General features: G+C 40.5%; 1 protein-coding gene across 5 annotated transcripts in view; it reads left to right on the top strand.

Annotated features, from left to right (window-relative positions):
- The window catches only part of ERBB4 (erb-b2 receptor tyrosine kinase 4), a 608,029-nt gene that overhangs the window by 448,548 nt on the left and 134,968 nt on the right, over window positions 1–24,513 (top strand). For 3 of the 5 annotated variants that reach the window (XM_027678007.1, XM_027678006.1, XM_027678008.1), the window contains 4 exons: window positions 6,516–6,648; window positions 8,905–8,998; window positions 10,453–10,607; window positions 17,056–17,130. In XM_027678007.1, coding sequence (XP_027533808.1) covers window positions 6,516–6,648; window positions 8,905–8,998; window positions 10,453–10,607; window positions 17,056–17,130 — 457 coding nt within the window. Of the gene's footprint in view, window positions 1–6,515; window positions 6,649–8,904; window positions 8,999–10,452; window positions 10,608–16,892; window positions 16,938–17,055; window positions 17,131–24,513 lie in introns of all 5 variants that reach the window. The other 2 variants (XM_027678010.1, XM_027678009.1) reach the window with 1 other exon arrangement.

The following is a 24,513-nucleotide window of genomic DNA, read 5'->3' as shown; positions in this document are numbered from 1 at the left end:
GGTTTCCTCTGTCTGGGCACGTCTGTATGAATGAATTGATTAATGTTTTGTGGCCTCATGAGGGTCAGCATGAACTGAGAAGAGCTACTCTGCTGCTTCAGCTCTGCCCATCAGTCGGCACCTGTCGTGGGTTCAGTGGGTTCTGCTGCAGGTGGGATGTCTGACTAAAATCTTCACAACTGCTTGGAGTAAGGCAGCGCTGTTCCTTAGCACCAGATGCGTTCCTCCAGCATCCTTTGAAGCATCTGTCATTTTCAGGAGAGGCAAACAGACCAGGGTTTAGGAGAGTTTTCCCTGCATCTTCCACTGCCTGAATGTCTGGGATCTGAGGGCAAGCCTCTAGGGTTTCTATTTCTGCCTTTCACATTTTGCCTGTTCTAGATGCTGATTTTACAGATGCTCGGGCATGTGCCCATGCCTCCTGAGTGACAAATAAGACTCATCCGAGTGGGGAAGGGAATGAGTAAGTAAATATTTGCAAGATCAGCATCCATCCTCTATGGCAGAAATACTGTCTGTTTGCTTGCATAGTACCTAGCAGGGTGTGACTTGTTAATAAAAATATCTAATTTTTTTTTTCACATGCTTTCCAGTCAAGAAACCAGTCTATACCATGACAATTATTACTGCCACTTTCAGATACATTTATTGTTATTTCTTTGTATATTTCGAGTCAGTGTCAGTTTGGGTTTGTTTTCCCCACTACCCAATGATTGTTAATGGCTTAAAACAAGTTACAGCAAATGTTTTCTATCAATGTGTAGCTTTTCTGAAAACTTACATAGGAGTTTCCAAGATTTTCTAGTTACCATCATATTTAAGTGACTTTTATGATCTATCCCAAGATGATGGTATTTTTTCATACCATTTAATGCTGTGTTCAGCTGACTCTATACATCAGTGAGGAAATACTGAAAAATTGCTGAGGGCATAAAATTGTTGGGGGAAAATTTGGTCTATATTAGTGCTTCATCTTTGAGATAACACTAGAGTTTGGCAAAACTCTGATTTTGTTTTTTCGATGAAGAAGACAGAGACAATAGACTTCGACCAGTGGAAAATGTTGCAAAATAATCCAACACACAAAATATACTTTATTCTCCTGATACCCTCAATTATTTAATCTTGCTGTTTATGCCACTTGTTAACTATGTTAAAATAGTCACCAAATACTTTACTGCCTCCAAGATGACTTTTCCAAATGGTGGTTAAAAGCCTAGGGCAGACTTCTCTTTTTTTGTAGAATGTTGAAAATACAGGAGGAACACATATGTGTTTGTTTTTACTAATAATAATAATAAATAATCCATAAACCCCAGGATGCTCTACTGCTTTGTGTTGTCTTTCTAACACTGTCCCATGCAGGGCCAGAAAGGTAGGGGTACCTGGAAAGGATGTGACCTCTCTCTTCTCTACCTTCCATACACACATTCAGGGATAGAAATATCAGTATCCAAGCTTGTGATCACCAGGGTGGTGGTCTGTGACCACTGGGAGTCTTCTGAACTGTGTAGACCCTAAAAGACACCTGGGTTTGGGGACAGGTTGCAGGAGGAAATTTGAGGGCAAGGGACAAGTTGAGGCTTTAGTGGCCGCTGCACCAGTGCAGTCTGATGGTGTCCCCCAAGGTTGTTTAAGTGTTCAGATGGCAAATGGGCATCTTCAAACTGATAAGCCAAGTAGAGACTAATTGGACAGCATTTTTTAAAATGCTTTCATCTAATGTAGGCTTTAACTGTCTGCTACCATAAACTGTAATGTTAAACACTGTGCATAAAACTCACTTTGTTATGAACCTTATTAATGTAGGATGAATGACTATAAAGTTATCTGCCAGAGAATGTGCTCTGGTAGTTAGATTTTACTCTTGCTCCATGCTGAAGTGAAGAATATACCTTTTTTTCCCAGCATGGGTTTTTTTATGGAACAGTCAGAGGTGGCTCATGTGAAATACGAGTGCACAAAAAATAAATGTAGGAAAAAAGTGTTCTTTTATACAAAGTTATTTAAATAATTCTTTCAGCTTTAGTGACACCTGCAGTGTAAGGTGAAACCTTTCTAGGCAAAGATTGTTGTAAATGTGTTTGTTATGAATTATATCAATTTAGCCACCAATCAACAACTTGAATAAATTCATTATCAGGCATGATGCAAAGCTAATTGAAGTCTGCCAGAGTTTTTCTATTGAGTTCATAGGGCTTTGAATCTGACCCATACATGTACAGCCAAATAACAATAATTTTTCTTTTTTAGTAGCTAATTTTCCTGTATTCTGTCTGAGTTGGGGAAAAACACTGAACCTTTCTGCGTCTAATCTGTGTGACCCCATTAATAAAGAATGATCCCTTCATCTAAAACTCCTGATGAAAATGAGTTCCTGTCAGGAACATTACTGTTCTTTCCGTCCTCATATGGCTGTGTGATTTGCTGGAGCTTCAGAACATGCTCAGCTCATGGAAATGCCAAATAATGTGTCTAAAATGGAAGCATGTCTTTAGCCATTCTGATAATTAAAGAAGAGGAGGACAAGTGTAATGGGTTTTTATAAGTTGTCAAAACAGCCACTCCCTTCTTGCCATGATTCATTTGTGAAAAAATTTCTATGACTTAGAAATAAGCAGAAGGAAACAGTGTTTTTTTTGTTTGTGTTGCTTTTTCATAGACTACAGGCACCGTGTTAGCTAGATTTCAATAGGGTAATCATGATTTTTTTTTTATTGAAAAGCTCCCTTTTTATTTGCATAAGGGTTACTCAGTATGTTTTCTGAGCTATCTTGTAGTGCTGTCACTTGCTGTTTGAAGGGATATTTTAGTGCAACACTGTGTGTGTGTAAATAAATCCTGATTAGTCTGAGTAGTCTGACAGCTGAGAACAATGAAAATAAAGGAAATTGCTGGTAATAAATTTAGATTTACCAAAAAAAGGTGAGAAAGCAAATAGGAAACTGTCTTTACATGACAAGTGGGGAAAACAAAATAGAAAAATTACCAATATTCTTAAAATTTAAAATGAGAAGGAAGGGATCTCCAAACCAGGTTGGGGTTTTTTTGTTGCATGACAGGTACCTAAAGTGAGTCATTGATTAGAAAACAAAACTATTCATGTAAAAAGTTTGCTTGATTAGAACTGGGATAGTTTCTGGGTTTGGGTTTTTCCTTCTTTTTTTTTATTTGCTAATACAGTTTAAGGCTGAAGCTGTGTATGAATCCCAGGTGTCCCTGCTGAGGAAGGACTCAGTGTCAGTCACACATCACCATGAGACTGGATGAGTTCAAGGGAGATTGGCAGACCAGGCATGAAGTGCTGGAGGCTGCTCTGGGGGAGCACTCAAGTGTGCTCTAAACCCTAAGGCATGATTGGGGTTCCTCTGAAATGACCAGCTTTTCCTGGGTGCTCCTGTAGTCAACGAACATGACACAGGCCAAAACTGCCCTTTAATACCAAGTCAGTGTACTTCCTGAACTGTACTGCACAAAGCCAGCACGAGACTGTAAGTCTATAAAGTAGGTGCAAAAGGAAACTGTGGGCTATGTGTGCAGCATTTGCTAAAGCAAAGTTTTTGCCTAATTCCTTTGATTTCTGTGAAGTTCAGTCAGCAGCATAGTGGAACTACTGAAATCTGATAGTTGCTATAAAAATGTTGCTATGCTTAAAAGAAATTAGTGTAAAGACAGTAATAAAAAGCTGAATTTTGTGTCTTTGCTCATGCTGGCTGTGCTGGTGTGGTTCCTTTGTAGCAGAAGGGCTGCTGGTTCGCAGCAGAGCTCAGGGAAGGAGGATAAGGTGTGTCTCTGAAATGCCCTGCTGAGTAGCTCATGTCCCTCTTGCTGTGCTGGAATCTGTGATAATTAATACACTTTAAAGGATATTAAATGACCACCTGGAAGAACTCCTAAACTTAATTATTTTCAGTTTGGCTGTACCTGATTTGAGCTTTGAGGCAAAAGAAAAACGAAAAAGATACTTCTGAATACCTTTTGGATGTTGGCATTAAAAAAGTCTATCTGACATAAAAAGAAAAAAAAATTAAATTCCAGCCTTGATAAAACGTGCACAGACTTTTCATGTGTGAGGTTATTAGTGATGCATGAATAAGACAGTAATAATAATAATAATAATAATACTCTGCCCATGAATTACATGTCTTGCACAGCAGAGCCATGCAGGGTCAGTGGCAGTGCAGTACAGGTAGGAAGCATCCTGGTGGATCTCTTGTTCTTGGGTCAGTTTGCCTGCAAGGGCTGGAGGACATGAAATCTTTGGTTCCTATGCTGCTTGTGAAAGTATAAAGGTGTAACGTCCTTTTTTGGCAGTGAATTATGGATACATTGTAGGCAGCAAACCAAACAAGTAGGTGAGGATCTGCCGTCTTCAATCCCAGTAAAGCAAAATGTCCTATTGCAAGAAGGAAGGAAATGCAGAAGAAGCTTCGCTCCTCATGTGCTACGTGGGTAGGAGAGAGAGCATGCATAAAATTATTGTGTATTTTTACCTGAGGACTGCTTTCTGATAAGTGCAGTGGTCAGGAAGCAGCGTGACAGGGCCGGGCCAGGCCAGGCGGTGTGTGCCAAAGGGAAAGCACCATGCCAGTGTGGAAGTGGACTTCCTGCGTGTCAGCGGGCAAAAGGAGGTTCAGGAATAGCCTGGTAGGAAATAGGAGAGGACATGGGCCAGGCCTGCTATACAGATCAGGAAGATGTGTTTGACAAACAAGATGCCAACATCCAACAATGCCGCGCGCTGGAAAACGGCGACGGAGGAGCAGTTCGGGAGAGTTGCTGCACGGAGCAGGGTGTGCTCCTGTACAGTCAGCTGCTGTGATAGGCACTGTGCTGCAATGGGGGAGGTTATATACTCTGGAGCACAGAATAAACAGTTTTAAAACATGCCTTGGACAGCAGAAAGCATCTTTCTGCTGGCTCTTCTGGGATTTAGAAGGGCTCTGTGCTTCTCAGGTGATAAAACTCAGTATACTCTTCAATTGTTCAGGTAGATTGTAATAGGCAGTACCTACTTGCACTGTTCCAGCCTGCACAGGGGAGACAAAACCATCAAATATCCTGAAAGGAAAAGAGGGTTTGTTTTTTCCTGTCACCCAGCTGTGCTGCTGCACTGAAGGAAGTGTAGAAAAATAGTTCATGAAGAACAACTGGCTTTTTACTTCATATTAACCTGCCAAAGGGTTTTTTACATTTTGCAAAAAGATTCTCTGTTGATTTTATTATTTCTTCTCTTTAAATGTGTGCTGGGCATGTACAGTTGATATTTTATATGTGTATTCAATGTGTGTGTGTTTGTTCCCAACTGTTCATCTTCCTGCTACAGCATTAGAGGGGGTGTTAAAATTCTCCCAGCAGACCTACTTTTAATTTTTATTTGACACTTCCCTTAAGTTGTTTCCAATGTTTTAAAAAGCAAACAAGGGTCTATATTGTTGCCATCTCTGATATTTCAGATCTTTGGTGGTTTTAATTTACTTAGCCCAGTGTGTAATCCATTTGTGTAAAACATTTCATAGTGGAAAAGTGAATTCAAATTAAGAGATCTGTCCTTTCACATGCTAGAGTTTGGCTGGAGCTGCACCCTGGCTTTCTTCAGATGCTGGAGAAATAATGTGTTTTATTTTGTTCTTTGCTCATTTTCTCCATCTGTCACATCATCTAGATATTTACAGAGAGAAGGATTTATATAAAATAAAAATACAGACTCTCATTCTTCGAAATAAACTTTCCCTCTCACCCTTTGTTCATTGCTTATTTTGGGAGTTTTAATAGAACGGCTCCTTGGCTCTTCAGCTCTTCAGGTGCTTTTGTAATAAATAATTTAAAAATCACAGTTAATGATGACTTTCCTTCAACTTTTTATCCACCATCCATAAGTTTTGTTTCAGGGAGTCCTCAATTCACAGGTAATGTTTTATATTTTAGGTTAATAGACCTTTTGTGTATTTGGACAATCGATTTTTCAAATCCTTTAAATTTTTGGCATTTACCATATCCTGTGTCAGGGAATTCTGCAGGTTGATCTGTACTTTCTGTGGAGAAAAATCTCAGTTTTGAACCCTATTGGATTCCTGTCTCTTTAAATGCCCACGAGGGACTTGAAAGAAGCAGTGAACAATTGTATCATGCTTACTTACCTCCTTGTCATTCAGGACTTTATAGGCCTTTATCATGTCCTTTCTCACCCATCTCTAAGGCTGCTTCTCTATTTATTCCTGGTATAGAGTCTCCTCTCTGGTTTCGATCATCCTTGCAGAAGTCTCTCAAATCTTTTCCTCATTCAATTTTTTCTGAAAGGAGCAAACCGGAAGTGTGTACAGCATTCCAGCTGTGAGTGCACGGTGTGTTTCTGTGGTGGTGTGACGGTAATTTTCTGCTTCTTCTCTGTTCTGTGTCTAGAAAATCTGAACATCCAGTTTAATTTTCCAAGTATGGCAGAATGCTGATGGCATGTTTTCCTTTGGATTTCGGAGGACTGTGTACATTAGTGACAGTATCCTCTCTCTCTGCAGCTGCTGATGGAATGGTGTGTAATGAGTTGTGCTCAAGTGACGGCTGCTGGGGGCCAGGGCCAGACCAGTGTCTCTCCTGCAAGCGCTTCATCAGGGGAAGGACCTGCATAGACTCCTGTAACCTGTACGATGGGTAAGATATTCCCCCTTGCACTTTGCCTTGAAGTTGCTGATTATGTTCTTCAGGACTTAAATGAGTAAGTTATTTTGGGTTTTTATTAATCAATATCTGGCTCCGTTGCCAATATTGCTGATTTTGAATGAAAAATGATGTGGGATAAGATTTAAGGGTTTCTAAATCTGAACTTGTGTAGCAAGCTTTCCCTGGTATTCTGCTGACTAAAATTTTCATGCAACATCACAAGTTTGTTACATTGCTTGCTGGTCACGTGAACAATATGATTTAGGTGAAGACTTACAAAAAACTTCACCATTTAACCCTACTTGAATACTGACATCCCTATTCAGAATCATGCCATTATGGTCAGATGAGTTAGATTAGGCATGTGATAAAGAAATTCTCTGAATAAGAACTCAAGAGTAGGAAAACCCACTCTCTTTTCCATAATGCACTGTACACACAATTGTACACACAAATCTAAATAAGAAAACCCAACATGAGTTCTTCCCCCTTTTTTCTCTGCTGCTTATACTGGGGGAATGCCTACACACAGCACAGCCAAGGTGGCTGAATCTGCCTTATGACAGAAAAATAGAACTGAACTGCCTATATTAGCTGAAGCAGCAGAAATTCATGATTAGGCTGCGGAGGGAAACAGGTGGAATTTCCCTTCCTGTGTAACAGTACAGCAAGGTCCGACACTTTCAAAGTCAAGATAAAACCCCTTAAATTATTTAAATTCTTTTTTTAAGCTCAGACTGTTAATAGAAACTAGCTCTGTGGTTTCATTGCCCTTTTTTCCTGCCTTGGATGCCAACTCATGTGACTGTTAAGGAAAGAGTACTGGATGAACTCCCATAAAAACTCTTCTATCTGGAAAATGCATGCAAAAAATATTGTGTCAGAGTCCAATTTTATGTGCTTAAAAGCTCCTCTTCTCTCCTTCTCTCTTGCCCCCCCATAAAAAGAAGAGTTGCTTACCCCAGTTGTATTCTCATATGCACTGGAATATACTGGTCCACCCTTTGTGGCTTGCTGCCATGAAGCCTGTCACAGTAGGATCACGAGGAGACTGTCATGACCAGCACTCAAGTCAGGATATTCTGTTCTGTATTGATCAGTGGATGGTATTTACACTTTCCACAGGCTCAGTTCTGTCCTAAATATGTGGAAACATTTATAACCTGGGCTTGGGGAGAAGTTAATTGTTTGCGTGAGAACTCGGCATATTCATGTCATTGGGTAGCAATTTTACAGATTCAGACCTCAGTCTAGAATTGTTCTTGAAAACATTACAAGCCTTTTGGAGAATGGGCTTTAAAACAAGAGTGCTTCATCCATTCTCACATGTAACGAGTGGGAATTCTATGGAAGGAAATCGAGAAATGAGCTATTTTTTCCTGTTAATGAAGTCAGTATTTCTCAAGGAAAGAGAGGGAAAAAAACACTAGTGATGCCTTAAGCCCCCTAATGTTTTTTTATTTTTCTAATTTTGTAAGCCTTATAAGTTTTATAGGTAATAGAAGTTGATTTTAGAAACCCTTTCTCCCTCCTCCCCGTAGTACCCCTTAGTTTATACATTCCTTAATCCTCTCACCCCATTCCATACTCCCATATCAACCCTATTCCCATATCCAGTAGAAGATGTTTAGTCTCTTAGTCAAGGCAAGCCTGTCTTGTTTGGAGAACGCCTGTATCTTGGCCTAAACCGCAGGACAGAGTCAAGGAACTGGGTGACTCTGCTCTCTGTACCCCGAAGATGATGAAGAATGATGAAGAGGGGGTCCCAAAAAGCCCCCCGACTCAATTCCAGGAGGTGGGCCAGGGGGTGGACCAGGCCAAAAGTTAGAGGATGGACACACTTGGGATTGGCCAGATATTGCTATAAATGTAACATCTCAGGCACAGCCCAGCGCGCGTCGTTTACCATCTATTGCCTTGGCAAAATTAAACCCTTTCTTATCTCACCCCAGCTTACAGCTCCTAGATTTTTTTCGTAGCACCAGCTGAGCAGGCATCACTAGCATTTTATACTGGTGAACAAGATGTCATCTGCTTCACCTGGCTGTGAATGAGGAGCTGATGGGCCTTGTTTCCACGTGGTGTGAAGCAGTGTGATGTTGTTGGTGGGATTGGGCTCAGCTGGCACAGCCTGCCGGCCCCTCAGCACACCTGAAATCAATTCCCTCAGGTGGGGAGCAGCCATTTTGTCTCAGTTTCAGTCTGAGGGTGGTTTTCTCCTGACCTGCCTGCAAAATATTTTCCTAGGGAATTTCGAGAATTTGCAAATGGTTCTGTCTGTGTGGAGTGTGATCCCCAGTGTGAAAAGATGGAAGAAAACATGATCACGTGCTACGGACCGGTAAGAACAAAGTTTGTTATGCTACATAGTAACTTGTAAAAGTGTGCTGAAGTCTTTTCCGCTTACAGGCTTTAAAGCAGCTGTTGCAAATTAGCATTAACAAAAACAGAAAACAGGCATATTCTGCATGTAGAGAAAGAGCTCTTCTAGTCTTAAATTGGTGCTGGGAGTAAATTTGCTTGCATCAGTCTCCTCTAGATCCAAGGAGATCCTTTTCTTTCCTTTCCTGTGTTGTCCTAATGCTTTAGTGGTACAGATGCACAAAATTTTTACAGACAGAAGGCATGCAGTTGTGATCCGAGTGCCCTCTTTTATCCCTGTTTTCGTTCTTTGTACTCAGTTCTGTCCTGTTCTACTACAGCTGCAGTTGAGCATTTTTTTTCTTTCCAAGTGTGGGAATTTGTCTCAATTTGAAAAGTACGCTGGGGAGTTTTTTGTCCTTAGGTTAGGCTTTAAGTTCTTTTGATAGATAATGTATATCATACATCCTAAATGCATGTTAACTGTGTCTCCCACCTTTATAATGGCCAGTAAATCTTCTTTCAAAGATTATTTTTCATTTGTGAGATAGAAGTTGTCTCTTTGTTTTAGTTTTCTGTTAATTGCCAAGACTACAAGTCACGAGTATCTTGGGAAAGAGTTGTGTTGTAGGCTCTTGGTCATTGAGAAAATTTAACCCATAACTGATTTGCTTATTTTCGTGACTTAGTAAATGGCAAAAAAAAAAAAGGCATCATCATTTCTGTTAAAATACTATGTTTTCTACAGTACATCCGTAAAGCAAGGAGCTAATGTTTCAAGTGTTCAACCCATGAGGGAAATTTGGATTTGTAGCAGGCTTGTGGACGTAAAATCCTAGACCAGTGCTCAACCTGAACACTGGTTTTGGTTATACACTGGCTCGTCATCACAGCTTTTTTATTTTACTTTTACGTTATCCAAGAGCCTTGGTTCACAGTTTGTAACAATTTAGTCTACATATGTATTAAGAAGAAGGAGACCTTGTAGTTCTTCAGTGTTTCTGTGACTAGATGCCACATGCAAGATGGAGTGTGGAAAATAGTCCTGGAGTGCAGAGGTAGGGGAAAGGCTGTTGCAGTTGCTTTGCAAAAGTGGTTCTGAATTGAATAGTGTTGCAGGAAGTTTCTCAGAGTTAAAGTGGACATGAAGTTCATTGTGTTAAGCACACCAATAATATTGAGAAACCTATTTAGGAGCTGGAGTTTAATCGTGCTCTCTGCAGAATTAGTTAATGGTGGAAAGCACCAGAATTTATACATCTGTTGTTCCTTATCAGAGACTGGAACCATACAGGTAATTCACTGTTCCTTGGGAAAAGATGCTATTACAATTGTTGCTGAGTGCGTTGTCAGTCTAGGACCTGCAATTTTAGTGCAGCAGGAAAAGAGACAGTAACTTGAATGTCCTGCATTTCTTTCTTCCACTCTCTCCAGGGACCTGACCACTGCACGAAGTGTTTCCATTTTAAGGATGGTCCAAATTGTGTGGAAAAATGTCCTGATGGCTTACAGGGGGCAAACAGCTTCATTTTCAAGTACGCTGATGAAGATCGTGAGTGCCATCCGTGTCATCCAAACTGCACCCAAGGGTAAGTGCAAATTCTGTACAGTGAACCATCCTATTTACTGTTCATACCACATGATGGTTTACATAGAGTTTGGCTTAGTAAAGCACTTGGCCCACTCCTGAAAACAGAGTGTGCAGCAGGAATTTAATCTTCATTTTCAGGTCTCTCGTGACATTCAGGTTCTAGTCATGAATGCCCAGCAGCTTATCACAGAAAAGCTTACACCCCTTTTGAAAACCATAGAGAATAACTGTTCACAGCAATGCCCTTGGCTTTCCTTCTAGCTACCCCTGATGTGCAGCAAATGCTGCTATTTCACTAAATGTAGGCCTGCAAAACAACTTTATTTTTATTATGTCCTTGTTGACAGAATCTCTGCTCCTTGGTATTGGGGAATAAGCCAACAGCACTGCTGTGAGACAAAAGTGTTGCTTCTCTCTTTTTCCTACAGGAAATGATGCAAAGGGTTTGTCTGAAACCAGATTTTGTACAGGAGTCTGAGTCCGAACGTGAATTTCTCAAATCTTGTCTATGTGCCCAGAATAATTTGTTATATTTGGAATTATACAGCCCATGTATCTAAGTCAGAATTAAGAATCTGTGCAACAAAATAGCAGTAGTCACATACACATCTATGGTTTTGCACCGACCACATAAGTTGTGAATGCCTTTTCCATGGGACTGTTGGTGGTGTCCAGCACACAAAGAAAGGGAGAGGCAGCCAGGGGAAAATAGAAAAAACATCAGCCAGCGAAATAATCTTCGACAAGAGGCTCTTATTGTTTAGCAGCTAAAATTAAACCAGTAAATTATTCAATGTAATCTTGATGTCAACAGCTGTTGCCATTCAAAATGAGACCTTTTGCTGGTTTTGCAAATCTAATTACAATAGAGCCATTAGGGAAATGAAAGGGGGATCTCAGAGACACAGCCAGGATCTGTTACAGATTTGTCTTCTGCTCCCCTCAGACCCTTTAAATCAGTTATGCAATAAGAAAAATGCTGCTACTGTGGAAGAAGAGTTTAAGAATGATATGAAAAGATGAGCACACTTCAGGAGCTCTGGTCCTGGCTTTCATAGATGGAAGAAATGCCAATTCTGATCTAATCCTTCAAGCCCAGCTAAGTATGATGCATTTACTGTCCGCCCAGCGTAGGCAGGGCCTTGTAGCTCTGCTGGCCTCCAGGAAGCAGCACCTTCCTAATCCCTCCTCATTTCTGAGGAGTTCTAACTGACCCAACTATTTCTAGTGTTAGTGGCACAAGTGTGGTTCTCCTAGACCAGGAAGAGAGGAGAATGGTTTCCATGCCTTTCCACTTCTCCGTATGCACCCGTATTTTGTAAGTGGTTGTTTTAATCTCCCTGGATAGAACAGGGTCAAGAAGGGAGGCTTTTAAGTCTTGTGCTGAAAATCTGACATTCTAGTTCATATACAAATAGCAAGGGCATTAGGCAGTTGTAACTGACCTTGCCAGTATCCATTGGCAAGCCTTGGTGATAAGTCCTTTATGCTGAGTTATGCTGTCATTTAATCATTGAACTTTCAGCTTTCCCTTTTTTTTGTTTTCCCCTGCTGATTAGGTTTCATTTAGCATTGTGTACCAGTTCCCAGAGAAAGAACAAGTATGTGGTTATCTCCCAAATGGCATGGTTATCTCCCAAATGAGGAGCTATCCCTCTTCCATGAGTCTACGACTCCTCATAGAAATCCTCATCCTCTTTATTAAAGAGTTAAATGTGTCTATTCCTAGGTATTTTATTACCCCTCATAAAAACAACACCCTCCTCCCTCAAGTCTGGGTCAGCATGGCTATTCTTTTCTAGTGTTCCTAAAGACTTTGGGGCATGTGATAATGTTAATGAAGCTGTTAATGACTGTCCAAGATGTTTGGGATTTATGGGTTGTCCATCTTCTTGTTGACGTTGTCAGGGGCTAAATACGCCCACAGAGAAAAGGGAAATCAGTTAATTTCTCTTATTTTCTCCTTCAATGCTGAATTCTCTAGTTTCATATCCTTCCTTCAGAAATTAATATTTAAATTGCCCTCAGTCATGATTCTTCAGTGAAATAGGTTGTGATGGAAACACATCTGGATATTTGGCTCACAACTGAAAGGTAGAGAAAAACCATAATTCCACTTCATCTATTATGCCTGTTCTCCTTGCTGTCAGATCAAGTGCTGGAATGAAGCCAGTGCCCTCTCAGTACAGCTTGGATACCCATCAAAAAGTGTTGAGCTGCTGCAGAGCAGTGCTCCCAGTGTGATATTAATCTCATTTGTTCAGTACTGCTGTCTGTGAGTCAGTCTGCCTGACAAAATGGGTTGTTCTCATCCGTTGTTTCTCCTCCTCCCCACCAGTTGTCACCAAGGAAGATATCTTCTGTCCCACCTCTGTTCCCTGTGAGCCATAATTCCATCATGGCACTTGCAGAGGATTGCTTTACAGCCTGGAGGGTTAGCTTTGATAGCACCATTCTCCTCCCTTATTCAAGTGTAACGACTGCTTCTGTTAATAGGTGTGTCATTATCCAGCCCTCTTAATGATCTTGCATTGACCAAGAGAACTGCCAAACAGTGACTTCCTTGGATGCAACAACTGTGCTCTTGGCCTTGCATCCCCATGATAACTGAAGCCAGTTTGGAGCAGATCTGAGGCATGTGGGACAGCTATCCTTTTTGATTCAAGAGAGTTGGAAAGCATTTGGCATCTCTTCTTGCAGGGCTGGCCAAAATGGAACACTTCCACAGGAATAAAATACTAATTATGTAATAGCATGTGACAGTCTGCTTCCTTGCTGGGCAGGACACCAAATGGGAGATCTCACTGGACACCTCCCCTGATCATCCAAATGCATTTTGTCACACAGCTTTTTGAAGGAAGTGCATTGCTCTTCACCAAAAAGTTCTTTTCCTTTTCTAAGCCAAGACCAGAGAAGCCATGGGAGCCTTAGCAGCACAGGTGTGGTCCTGAAGGGATTTGAAGGCACAAACACTATTTTGCCCCTAAAGCTTAGGTGTATTTTTTAGGAAGACATTATGAATTCCAGATGAAACAATTGTAAGACCCCAATCCCAAAACCTGAAGCTTTACTGGGAGTGTTACTTTTATTTAAAACTCTAAAATAATTTGAATTTTTGCAAAGCCTTTTAGTTCTTTAATACCTTGAGGTCCTGTAAAGAGAAAACACCACCCATGTTTCCCAAGAGGTTTCTTTTAATTTAGTGAGAAAATAGGCATTATAGCAAAAGGTTAAAAGGGGTAACATACAACCAAGACAGAGTATTTCACTGAAGTATCCACCACACACCAACTCCTAGTAAAATATAACCCATGAGTTTGAAGTTGCCCAAAATATTAAGAATACGAAAAGAGTAAAGAAAGGAAAGAGTAAGAGAAGAAACAGGAGCAAAGAGAGAGAGAGGGAAGAAGAGAGAAGGAATAAAGTAAGAGAGTAGAATAAACAAGTTAAATAGCTACCACCAAAGAGCCCTATGGAAGTCTGGGCCTACACACGGCAATGGCAGGTCCCAAGAAAAAAGGCAAGATGGAGCTCATGTACTCCTGTGTTTATGGCTTAGGCCACTGTGGCCACCTCTCCCAGGCCACTGGCCACTCAGTGCCCTCCAGCTGGATGACCACCACAATTAAGGTTTTCTCCTGCACAGAGAAAATCCATTTATGCCATTTAAAATCAGTTTTGTTTACTTCCCATGACAAAGATTTTTGAGAATTCATTTGACTAGAAATGGCTTTGCTACTCCACATCTGTGCACAGCTAAGACCCCACCTTTCAGTCTTAAGGAAAGTTGATGAAAGACAATATTTGGCAGAGGAAAAAAGGATTGTTTCAGGAAAAAAACAGTTGTTACTCCAGTTTTCAAAACTTAACATTATAACTCACTATTTTCTATCAGAGGTTGATTATCTGTAAAATTAGGATGAGCTCCAAGAGTAATTTTCTGTATAAGCTGTATTGAACTGTTGTAAGGTACTGAATGTATCATAAATAAATTGGCATGTATCAGTTAACCAGTTCATTTTACAGAGCGAACTTGGAAATGAAAATATCATCCAGACTCCAAGCAGAAGAAACCCTGGGAGAGAATGGGGTACCAGTGTGATTTATGATTGTGTCATGCCTGTACTTATATGTGTCAAAAATCCTGAAAACAAGGAATTTCCTTCCAGAGGAAAAATAACGGGTGGCTTGGTGGTGCAAAATACCCTGTTAATAGATATTGCCATGACTCACACAGTGCTGTACTTCACTGCATGTAATCAGGACAGTCAGTCAGGGAGGAAGCAGGAAGCTGCTCAGCATGACTAGGAGTAATGCAAATTGCACCTGGACAGAGTTTTCTGTTTGGAAATGGGAAATTCACTGGAGAAGATTACAAGTTTAAATAAAAATCAATGGTACTTTAACTTGGACCGGGTGAGGTCCGAACAGCTCTCTCTTCTGGGATTCAAGTCCTGTCCTCCAGAGCAAGAGCAAATAAATGTGCAGTTGTGAAGTGACTTCAAGACAACAGGCTCTTGATGTTGGTCTGCCAGTTATCTGATCTAGTAACAGGCACTCAGACCTTAGTTTGAAGATGCCTTTCTTTTTATTTATAGCAGGAGTCTGAGCTCAGCTTTTCTTGACCTGCTAGTAAATGGAAGATCTGAACAACTTTTTTTCAGCCTCCTTCATTACTGAACTGTTTTTCTGCGAATTGCTGAGAATGCCATGAAAGGAAGAGAGATGGGATGTGTCTGAGACAGGTTAGAATTCAGACAGTCCTGAATTCTGAAGTCCTGAAGCCCAGGACAGCTGAAATTTCGAAGAAGTCACATCAAGAGTTCTCTCTATTAAGTTTTTTAACTGTGTTTAAATCATCCCCTTATGTTTATGCATTATCTGGTCACCTGGGTATTTAATGAATGCTTTTTATTTCTGCACAGTTGCTGGAGGAAACAATTGTTGAGGAAATCCTTACGGTTTGTGTTTGCATGTCAGAGTTTTTATGTAAAAATAAAAATTCAAGTAAACAAACAAGGGCCAGGGTTCACTCTGTTTGCCCTCCCTGATGAGCAGGTAAGGGGAAATTGAATTCACTGACTTTATTTTATAATGTTAGTGATAGCCAATTTAAATGCAGCAAAAGCTGATGAGTGGCAAGTGATGGTGAAGTGGAAAGAAGATCTCCTGGGAGCATATTTGAACTCTCTCAGATTTTTGACATGGATATCCCTCCATCAAAGCCAGTCTGAAAGCAGCAGACTTTAAAAGAGTTGGGGATCATACCTTAAATTTAAAGTGCCTCCACAGAAGTGAATTTCAGTCTACTGATGTGTCAGATCACTTGCTCCTGTACAGCCAAAGAGCCTGTTAATGGAATAGCTCTGAGATCTTATTAAAGAGTTGAAATAAGTGGTTTGGTTTCCTTAAAATGCCGAGGGCTAGATACTCCCCATGGCTACCAAGGGCCTAGCTGGGCATGGAGCACTGAAGGGTATCAGGTTGTCTTTAACTGTAAAACCTGAGGTCTCTGAGAATCCCAACTGCTGTGTAAATGTGTCATTGACTTGCTTTTGGAATGCAGGGGACCTAGGACAGCACTTCAGTCCTGCTTCTCGTGAGGGCAAGGGAAACCCACACATACCTGTGCTTTGCAAACAAAACATGGTTGTGTTTTAGTGGTGCTGCATATAGTGATTCCCTGCGTTTCCACTGCCTTTGGCGAGCACCTGTTTGTGCAGGTGGAGGACTTCTGGCAGCGTCTAAGGAAAGCAGAATAAAATGCCTCAATCAGCAGACACCGTTTTGCTCTGGTTTTTGTTGTTGGAAGTTGATCCTTGAGCTTCTCTGTCAAAGTATAGTCAGCTTCCAAAATATTTCTGCAGTTGCCCTGGCTAGCAGCTTAGAGCAGAATGAACAATTGTATCAATTACAGAAAGAAAAACAAGCTCTGTGCTCCTGGAAGTCTGGTCTTGCAAATGAAGAGCTTTTGTGCAGTAATCACTGGTTTGATGATTCAGAAAAACATCCAGAAGAAGCAACTCTGTTGTCAGGACTCCCACGGATGCAAGTGAAACCTGCCTTAAGTGTTGTTTAAGCCAATATATGGCCAGCCTTGGAGTGCTGTTGCTATTATTGTTCCTATTGCAAGCTTGGTTTTGTCACAGGCTATAATTTGGTGGGGACTTGGGTCTCTCGTGAGAGTTATAATTAAGAACACAAAGGGGATTCCTGCTCCTTGGACGTGTAAATAACAGATTTCTCTCTTTCTCTCCCTGTTTTCACTTTGGATTTGCTGCAGGTGCATAGGGCCGCGTCTCGAGGACTGCATCGGCCTGATGGATAGGTACTTGCTGAGTAGTCGTTCCCTGTGTGTCTCCATCCTCCATGTGTGGACAAGGGCGCATGGTGTGCATGTCCTTGTGAATGGCAAATGACGTCTTCTGTTCTGTAATTGCCTGCAGGTGTAGAGGTCCCGCTAGTCATGACTGCATTTACTATCCATGGACGCGCCAGTCCACTTTACCACAACACGCTAGGTAACATCCACCACCTTTCCATTCTCTGTACACAGGCTCCTGTCCTTCTTGCCACAGGAATGTCATACTATCCAGTTTGTCCAGAAAAGCAGGGCAAATATAATCTGCCCTTAAGTGAGATACGCCTCTCAACATCCAAATTTACTTTTCCATTTGAAAGCAAATTAAATATTTTGCTCATTTAGGCCGATTAGAAAATGCCTTTTTTTGTTGGGGCTTTTTTGTTTGTTTCTAGATAAAATTTTGTTAGAAGTAAACCTGGTGAAAACTCTTGGAATTTACTTGTTTTCTGTTGGTGTTTTTTGTTTTAGACAGAGTCTAAAATCAAATGAAGATTTTTCTTCCGTACACCTTATCTTGAAAAAAGTAAATGTTTTAGCAAAACCGATTTTCTGCCTTAATTCACGTAACACTATTACTTGATTTTTTTCATTTTCTGTTAAAAAAAAATTGTAACCTTGCAGCAATTTTATTTTTCAGTAATGACAACTAAAACAAATTAATGTAGGTTGTATTCTGCGTTCTTTTTCATGAAAGCCCTTCACTGCCATTGAGTTTGTTTAATTTTAAATTCAAACTGGTTCGTATGATTTCCAGGCTTGGGGACTACTGTCCTGAGCTAAGACTAGAAGAAAAATATATAATTTCAAACAAATTCACCTCATTATGGATTTTACTTTGGGGTTTTTTCTTGTCTTTTTAAAAAGATTTTAAGATTGCCTTTCCTTCCTAGTTGTGTACCTGTTGTGAATATTCCTATTTCTAGCTGTTGAGGGAGAACATATTCCCACTTGAAAAACAGCTCTTTATAAATGCTATCAAATGATATACTTGCTTATTAAATCAGGATCAGTTCCAACTTAATTCATGGACCAATTAATAAGCAACAAAAGATGACTGAGTTTTTCAATATTTCTGTGTTTTGTTTTAATCTTTCTGATCTGGAATATCTAGTTTGAGATACTTCTGTGGGGATTCCTTTTAAGATGCACTCATTTAAACAGACTTGCCCAAAACAAGAAATAGGTTTTAAAGGTCTCCATTTCATCAACTCAAAGCACAAATACAGAAAATGTTTTGTTATTTGTTTAAGTTAAAGGACCTTACCAAACTACAAAGGATGAAGTTCTTTAGTAACCAATTTAAAAATACCATGTATTTCGTCAATTGGATTTTTATTCACTTTTTGAGGGAAAATTGAGGGCTTTATAGTAGGAAGAACAGCTTGTGGGCTGTAGTGTAACTCTCCTGTAGCACTGCAGGCTGCTTGCTACCTTCCTCCATTAGCCCAACAGCCAGTCAAGTTTAGTTCAAGTGGTGTAACTCCAAAACCTGCCTCTGCATTGAGAATGTTCAGGTAGCAGTAAATACACCTCTGGAGGTACTGCCAAGTACCCACAGAACTCGATGGGAAGACTCCTGTTAATCACCGTGGATGTTAGATTGGGTCCTGTATTTCAAAGTGGAATTAATGGAGCGGAACCTCCAACATGATGATACAGCAGCCAAGAAAGTGTTGTCTAGTGGTGTGCCAAGCTTAAGCTATGTCTTAGCAGGCAATGTTTAATTTGGGGTTTGTGTTGTGTAAATTGCAGGTTTTGTCTCCTTGAATCCACTGTCAAGGTAGTAAAGCAAAGTATAAAGGGGGGGTGGAAATTAAAGCAATTGTTTTATTCTGCTCAGCTGAATAATTTCCTGCTCCATTCAGTTTGAGGGGGAAGACCCTCAAATATTTCCTTTAGAGCTGATGGCCTTTTTTTTTTGTTTGTTCCAACCTTGCTGAATTTATTTTAGGAAAATTGCTGCACTGTGTTTAAATGTCAGTATGTATTCTTTCACTTTCAAGGCAAAGAAGGAAATTTTATGCCTCCATATTAGATTCATGAAATTATGCTCTTTTTTTGTTTGTGAAAATGGTTCATTTTGTTTGGGTTAAAAACTGGCAAAACTGCACTGGCAAAGTGTTACTTTTTATTATGATATTGGTGTAAATGAAAAATAAAAGCATTTAACTTTAGATAGAACCTTCTTCATGACCCTTTAACAATTGTTTGTCCTCCTAAGACTTATTGACTTTAAATTAATTAACAATTATTTTGACCCTTATCCCTTGGTTTAAATTTGTTGCATTGATGTGAATTAGTAGTGAGTTGAAGGGGGCAGAGTTCTCTGCTGTTCAGGCAGCTGAAGGCGAGAGCAGGGCTTTAACCCAAAGAACAAGATATTCCTCATCTTCTCCTATTTCCATTTTTAAAGCAGTGTTGCTTTTCTTTCCAGTTTTGCGGTTTGCAAATTGTTTATGCCATGATCCATTGACTTGAAAGCTTTTGTAGGAGTCTGGTAGAATAGCAAAGGAATTCTTACTGTCGTGTTTAATAAAGATGAATCAGATGTGCATCACATGGCTTGTTTCCAAATGACTGGTGAAACTTCAGTTTTTCTGCTTATCTTTGGTCCCTTCAATTTTATGGGAAAAAAATGTTACCTTTGGCAATGTATGTCTTTCTGCATAGGTTTTTTTGGTTTTTTTTAAACCTTTAGGTTCAACAGAGTTCTGTCCAGAAGGATGCAAGAAACTCTGTCTTTTCCTGGTTTCAGCTCAACACCATATATTTGGGCTATTTGAGCCCTTTTCCTCTGCCTACCCGATAGATTTTTCAAATGACTGTAAGGTTACTTGCTGGATCTCATGTGCCTTTTTTTTCCGCTGTGAGGACCCATATTTATTTTCAGTGTGTTTAGTTTATCCTCAAGAAGGCTTTCATTGTATTCTGAGCTGCCAGAAAAAATTCAAACTGTAACTAAGTTAGAAGCCCCAAGAGAAATTAGTGTCCCTTCTTCTTGTGGCTCATTGCAAATTCTGGTTATTGTCATTATGGCTTTTGATTTACTGTGGGCAAATCATATGGCAGGGAAAGCTTTCCCTCACATTTGTGAGCCATTCTGTCTGTGTTTATACCGTGTTTAATTCCTAGCATCCCTACCATGGTGTTGGCTGACTGGAATTCGTGTGATTCACCAAGGCTGAGCAGGTTTTCTGCCTGACCTTTTTGGGGTGCTCAGGTGATGCAGAGGCCTGAAGGAATGGGACAGGCCTTGCCAGTAGAGAATTCCCCATGCAAGGTGGAGTCCTTAGCTGACACGTAACTCACTTCACTTGCTTCTGTGCCCTCCTTTCCGTCCTTCCCTGCTGTGCTGAACTTCTCAGCCCAGGGAACAGAGAGAAAGCAAGAGCCTTGTGTCCTGCCTTTCCTAGCTCCTCATAGTGCTTCCTGTTCTCTGCCTTTTGGGAGAGGGGTCAGTAGGCACTAGATTGTTGCTGCAAGGCTTCATTTTTGCTTCCACCTTTCATATCAGCATTTCCTAGAAATCATCAAAGCTAGTGAAGGCTGGAATTTTCTAGGATGCCAAAGGAGTTATCCATCCTCTTTTCCTGCCCCTTTATTACAATGGCACTCCTCCTTGTGATACCTTCTGACAACTGCAGTCAGTGGTTTCTATGGTTGGAATAAGTTATAATAGCGTGTTCCAGCATACTCTCAAAGAAAGAGCAAAAAGAGGATTATTTCTGTTTCCAAGATTGGGATAACCATTGCCTAAAAGGAAGATGCAAAATCTGTAAAAATAATACTTTGCCATTCATTAAGAAAACACTCTAGGCAGTCAGGAAAGGTGATTCTCCTACCCTCCCTTTCTCCCAAGTCCACCAGAAAAGTTTGGCTAAATCAGTTATTGAAGTGAGGCTGTGGATTCAGTTTTTACTTAAAGTATGAAGTGAGTTCATTCTTCCCCTGACTCATTCAGCCTAATACTCAGAGAGAAGAGATCATGAAAGGAGGAGTGAAGTTTCTATTTTCCGGTGCATGAGAGATTGTAAATCTAAAGATGTGATCAGAAGCACCTAGTTGATATGATAGGAAAGAACCAGGACCTTGATATTACTGGTCTGAGTAAGCTGATGTCCCTGTTTATGCCCCAAGAAAATTTCATTCACATTTCCCTTTTAACTAACAGAAACTAATTAACCAGGCCCACCATTGTCAAGTGATTAAACAGAATGATGTGTAGATGTTAACTTCAATTACAATCCTAATACCAGCTTTGTATCAAAAAAGAACATCCTCTCAACAAATCATCACTTCCTCAACAAAAAAAAATAATCTGGTTCTATGTACTGTGTGTGTCTACAAGAGCTAATTAACAGTAAACCCTCTGTAATGCAGGCAAATCCTTTCATAGCTCTTTTGGACCCTGGCATAGTATGACTTCAATAGAATTTCACAGCAGCTTTGAGTAGTTGTTGGGGAAGGGAAACCACTTCTAATAAACTGCTTATGTTCATTGCTTTTATGGTGCTCTGTTCCGTTGCTTGGAGGAAAGTGTTCCATATGCCCTGCATTTTTTAGAATAATTATAGTTCTGGAGGGGAAGAGGATCTCTGTATAAAATAAGAGGGAAGATAAGATCCATGAGTACAAACTAAGCTATGTTACTTGATGGGTAGAAAATACTACTCTTGAGAGACTTTTAATATGGAGCTTTCTGATGCTGTATCAGAACAGAGCAGTTGAAGAAACAGGTTTATTTTTTATGAATCAAGACTGGAAAAACTGGCAGTTTCTGATCCTGCCTCTGTGGGTTGGATAGAGCTGTGATCTGTTTAGGGCAGATTGATAGAGAAATCCCAGTTCTGTGTGAGAACTTGCCTCTACTGAATTGATTCTGAAGGCAGACCTTTGCTGAGAGCACTTTTATTGCTGCAACAGCATTTCCCTGCCTGGAGCTTTGGAAGGGATACATTTGGAGTACCCCTTTGACATGAATGAAAGTCACTATAGTGATTTTGTTAGCTCCTCCACTTTTTACCTCTTCTACTTAGTAAGACTGATCTTTTTAGGAAAGGGGTTAGGTGGGTTTTCCTTCTTACCTGCTGAACAGATAGAACCACAGAATGGTTTGGGTTTGGGTTTGAAGGGACCTTAAAGATCATCTAGTTCCAAACCCCCCTGCCATGGGCAGGCGCATCTCCCATTAGACCAGATTGCTCAATGCCTCATCCAACCCGGCCTTAAACACTTCTAGGATTGGGGCAAACTGTTCCAGTGCTTCACCACCCTCACATTTAAGAATTACTTCCATATATCTAACCTAAATTTCCCATCTTTCAGTTTGAGATCTGAATATGGGGAATAAATCTCTCATTGTGTTAAAGCTTCTGTTCTATACCATGTTCAGAAAGATTTGTCTGTGATTGGTGAGGGTTTCTGCTTCATCTCACAGTTGGCTGTGTGGTCTCATAGTATGGAAGGATCTGCTGGGTCTGCTACTATGGAGAGAAATAACCTGTTAAGGTCACAAGAGTGAAAGAACTAATTCTCACACAATGCTATTTAAAATCTGTTCTGTGGCTCCAGTAGTTTGAGGATCCTGTTGAGAGTGCACAGGATAGAATAAGGCCAGAAATCTGTTGTTTCTGGTAGTTTGTTATACGAAGAATGGAATGTGAGCGAAAAGCTTGCAGTATCTTGAGACTGTTGATACTCATTGACCAAGTTTCTCAGCAGCTCTGGGTACATTCCTCCCATTGTGGGGTTCCATTTCCGAAGGGTTGAGGTGGATAGGGAAGGGGTTACTCCAGCTCCAGGGGTTTCTTCAGGGTCCTGGACGCATGGAGGGGTTAGGTGCTCACCCCTCCCCCCACCCACGTGTTCCCATGGCAGCCAGAGAGACAGCACACGGGACTTGGAGAGGAGGCAAGAGAGAGTTTATTGATGAGGCAGTTACATATATAGGTCTTGGAGGACTCACAGAGAGACCAATTACGGGGTCAGGGGGCTTACAGGACGCCCAATCGCAGGAAGGGGTTAAAAGGTTCAATGAGAAGACTTCTTGACATCTTCTCAGGACATTCCTGAGACAGAGATAAGAACTGGCCATGGGGGATTTTGGGAAGAAGAAAACACGAGCCAGCACAGGGACCAGAAAAAGCCATTTTGAAACACACTCAAAGCACAGCTTCCCATACAAGGTAGATTCACCACTACAAGCAGCTGTGCTTGTTAGGTGGGTTTGGATAATATTCATGATTACAGAGTGGTTCTGCCAAGCAGAGAAATGCCACAGGGAGGCTACAGAGGTTGCCTTATGGATAGAGGAGTGGCAGTCCTTACTGTCTCTGTGGACGTGTCCCAGCCCTTGTGCTCTCCTCCGCTGCTGAGATCTGAAGAACCATCAGTGCAGCACCCAGTCTTACAGAGTGAGCAAGCAGGTTTCTTGCAGAAACCTGCAGGGATTTGTATTTGGTCTGCTTAGCAGGCAAGGTAGCATGAATAGAGTTTTGTCCGGTCCTAACCAAATTCTTTGCAGGGACATCTCAGTAAAAGCTTTTGTTTGGCTTGGTATTTTGTGGGGTTTCCTTTGCTTTGCTACCACTGGTTGCAAAATGAATTTTCAAATACATTTAAAATAAGAAAATTCTTTGTTTGGAATATGGACTAAATTATTTTCACTGAAACTATAGGCAGAAAAAATAAGAAGTGATTAGGCCAAACATGATAAGTCACTGTGGAAAGACAAGAAGCATTGGGAAATCTGAATTGAATTAGAATGGAAAACAACACACAGCGTAATTACAGAGGTTTCTGCTCTTGTTTTTCATTAGGCTAAATAGACCTTGTGTTTTGTGTCTGTATTGGTTTGGCTACACAAATAATATACAATGCAGAAATAAAATTGTACCATGAAGAAATGACCTTATTATAAAGCAACAGTGTATATCTGACCACTGTCCAGTGGTTTTCTTTCATGACTGGAAATGAGGATTTAATTTAGATTTAATATTGTTATTAATGGATTATCTATTATTAAATTTGAGGAGCTTTAGAAATATGTAAGTTGTAGAGTTGTTTAAACCTCAGGAATGGTTTTTTAATAATACATTAATATTTAACATATAATAAATCAGAACTAAACCTTGTGGTCTTGCTCCCAATCTACCTGTGTAATGTAGGATTTGTTGCTCTTTCATAATTAGAAAATTTACGTGATAAATGTATTTGAGTTGAGAGTCCAACCCAGACCTAATTCTCTTCATTCTGGCTTACTCAGTGACCTGTCAGGTGATAAAGGAGCTGCAATTCCAGCATAAAATGGGAAGCTCTTGGTTGGGTTTCTTTAGAGCAGTACATTTGTAGTACTGTGCTGATGTTGTAAGCACCTATACAGCTAAGCCTGCTTTATTAGATCTCTTCAGATCAAAGTTAGTGTGTCAAACCATGTAGGTGGAGGCTGTGTTTGGGTTTGTGACAGATTTACTTCTTTCTGGTATCTATCAAGTAATCTTGCAAGAACTTCCCCCCCCCCATGCACGCTTTTCATTGCCTA

This window comes from Neopelma chrysocephalum, unplaced genomic scaffold, assembly GCF_003984885.1.
Source record: "Neopelma chrysocephalum unplaced genomic scaffold, ASM398488v2 Primary Assembly neopelma1_44, whole genome shotgun sequence".
Lineage (NCBI taxonomy): Eukaryota > Metazoa > Chordata > Aves > Passeriformes > Pipridae > Neopelma > Neopelma chrysocephalum.
This window is presented reverse-complemented; position numbering and strand designations above follow the sequence as displayed.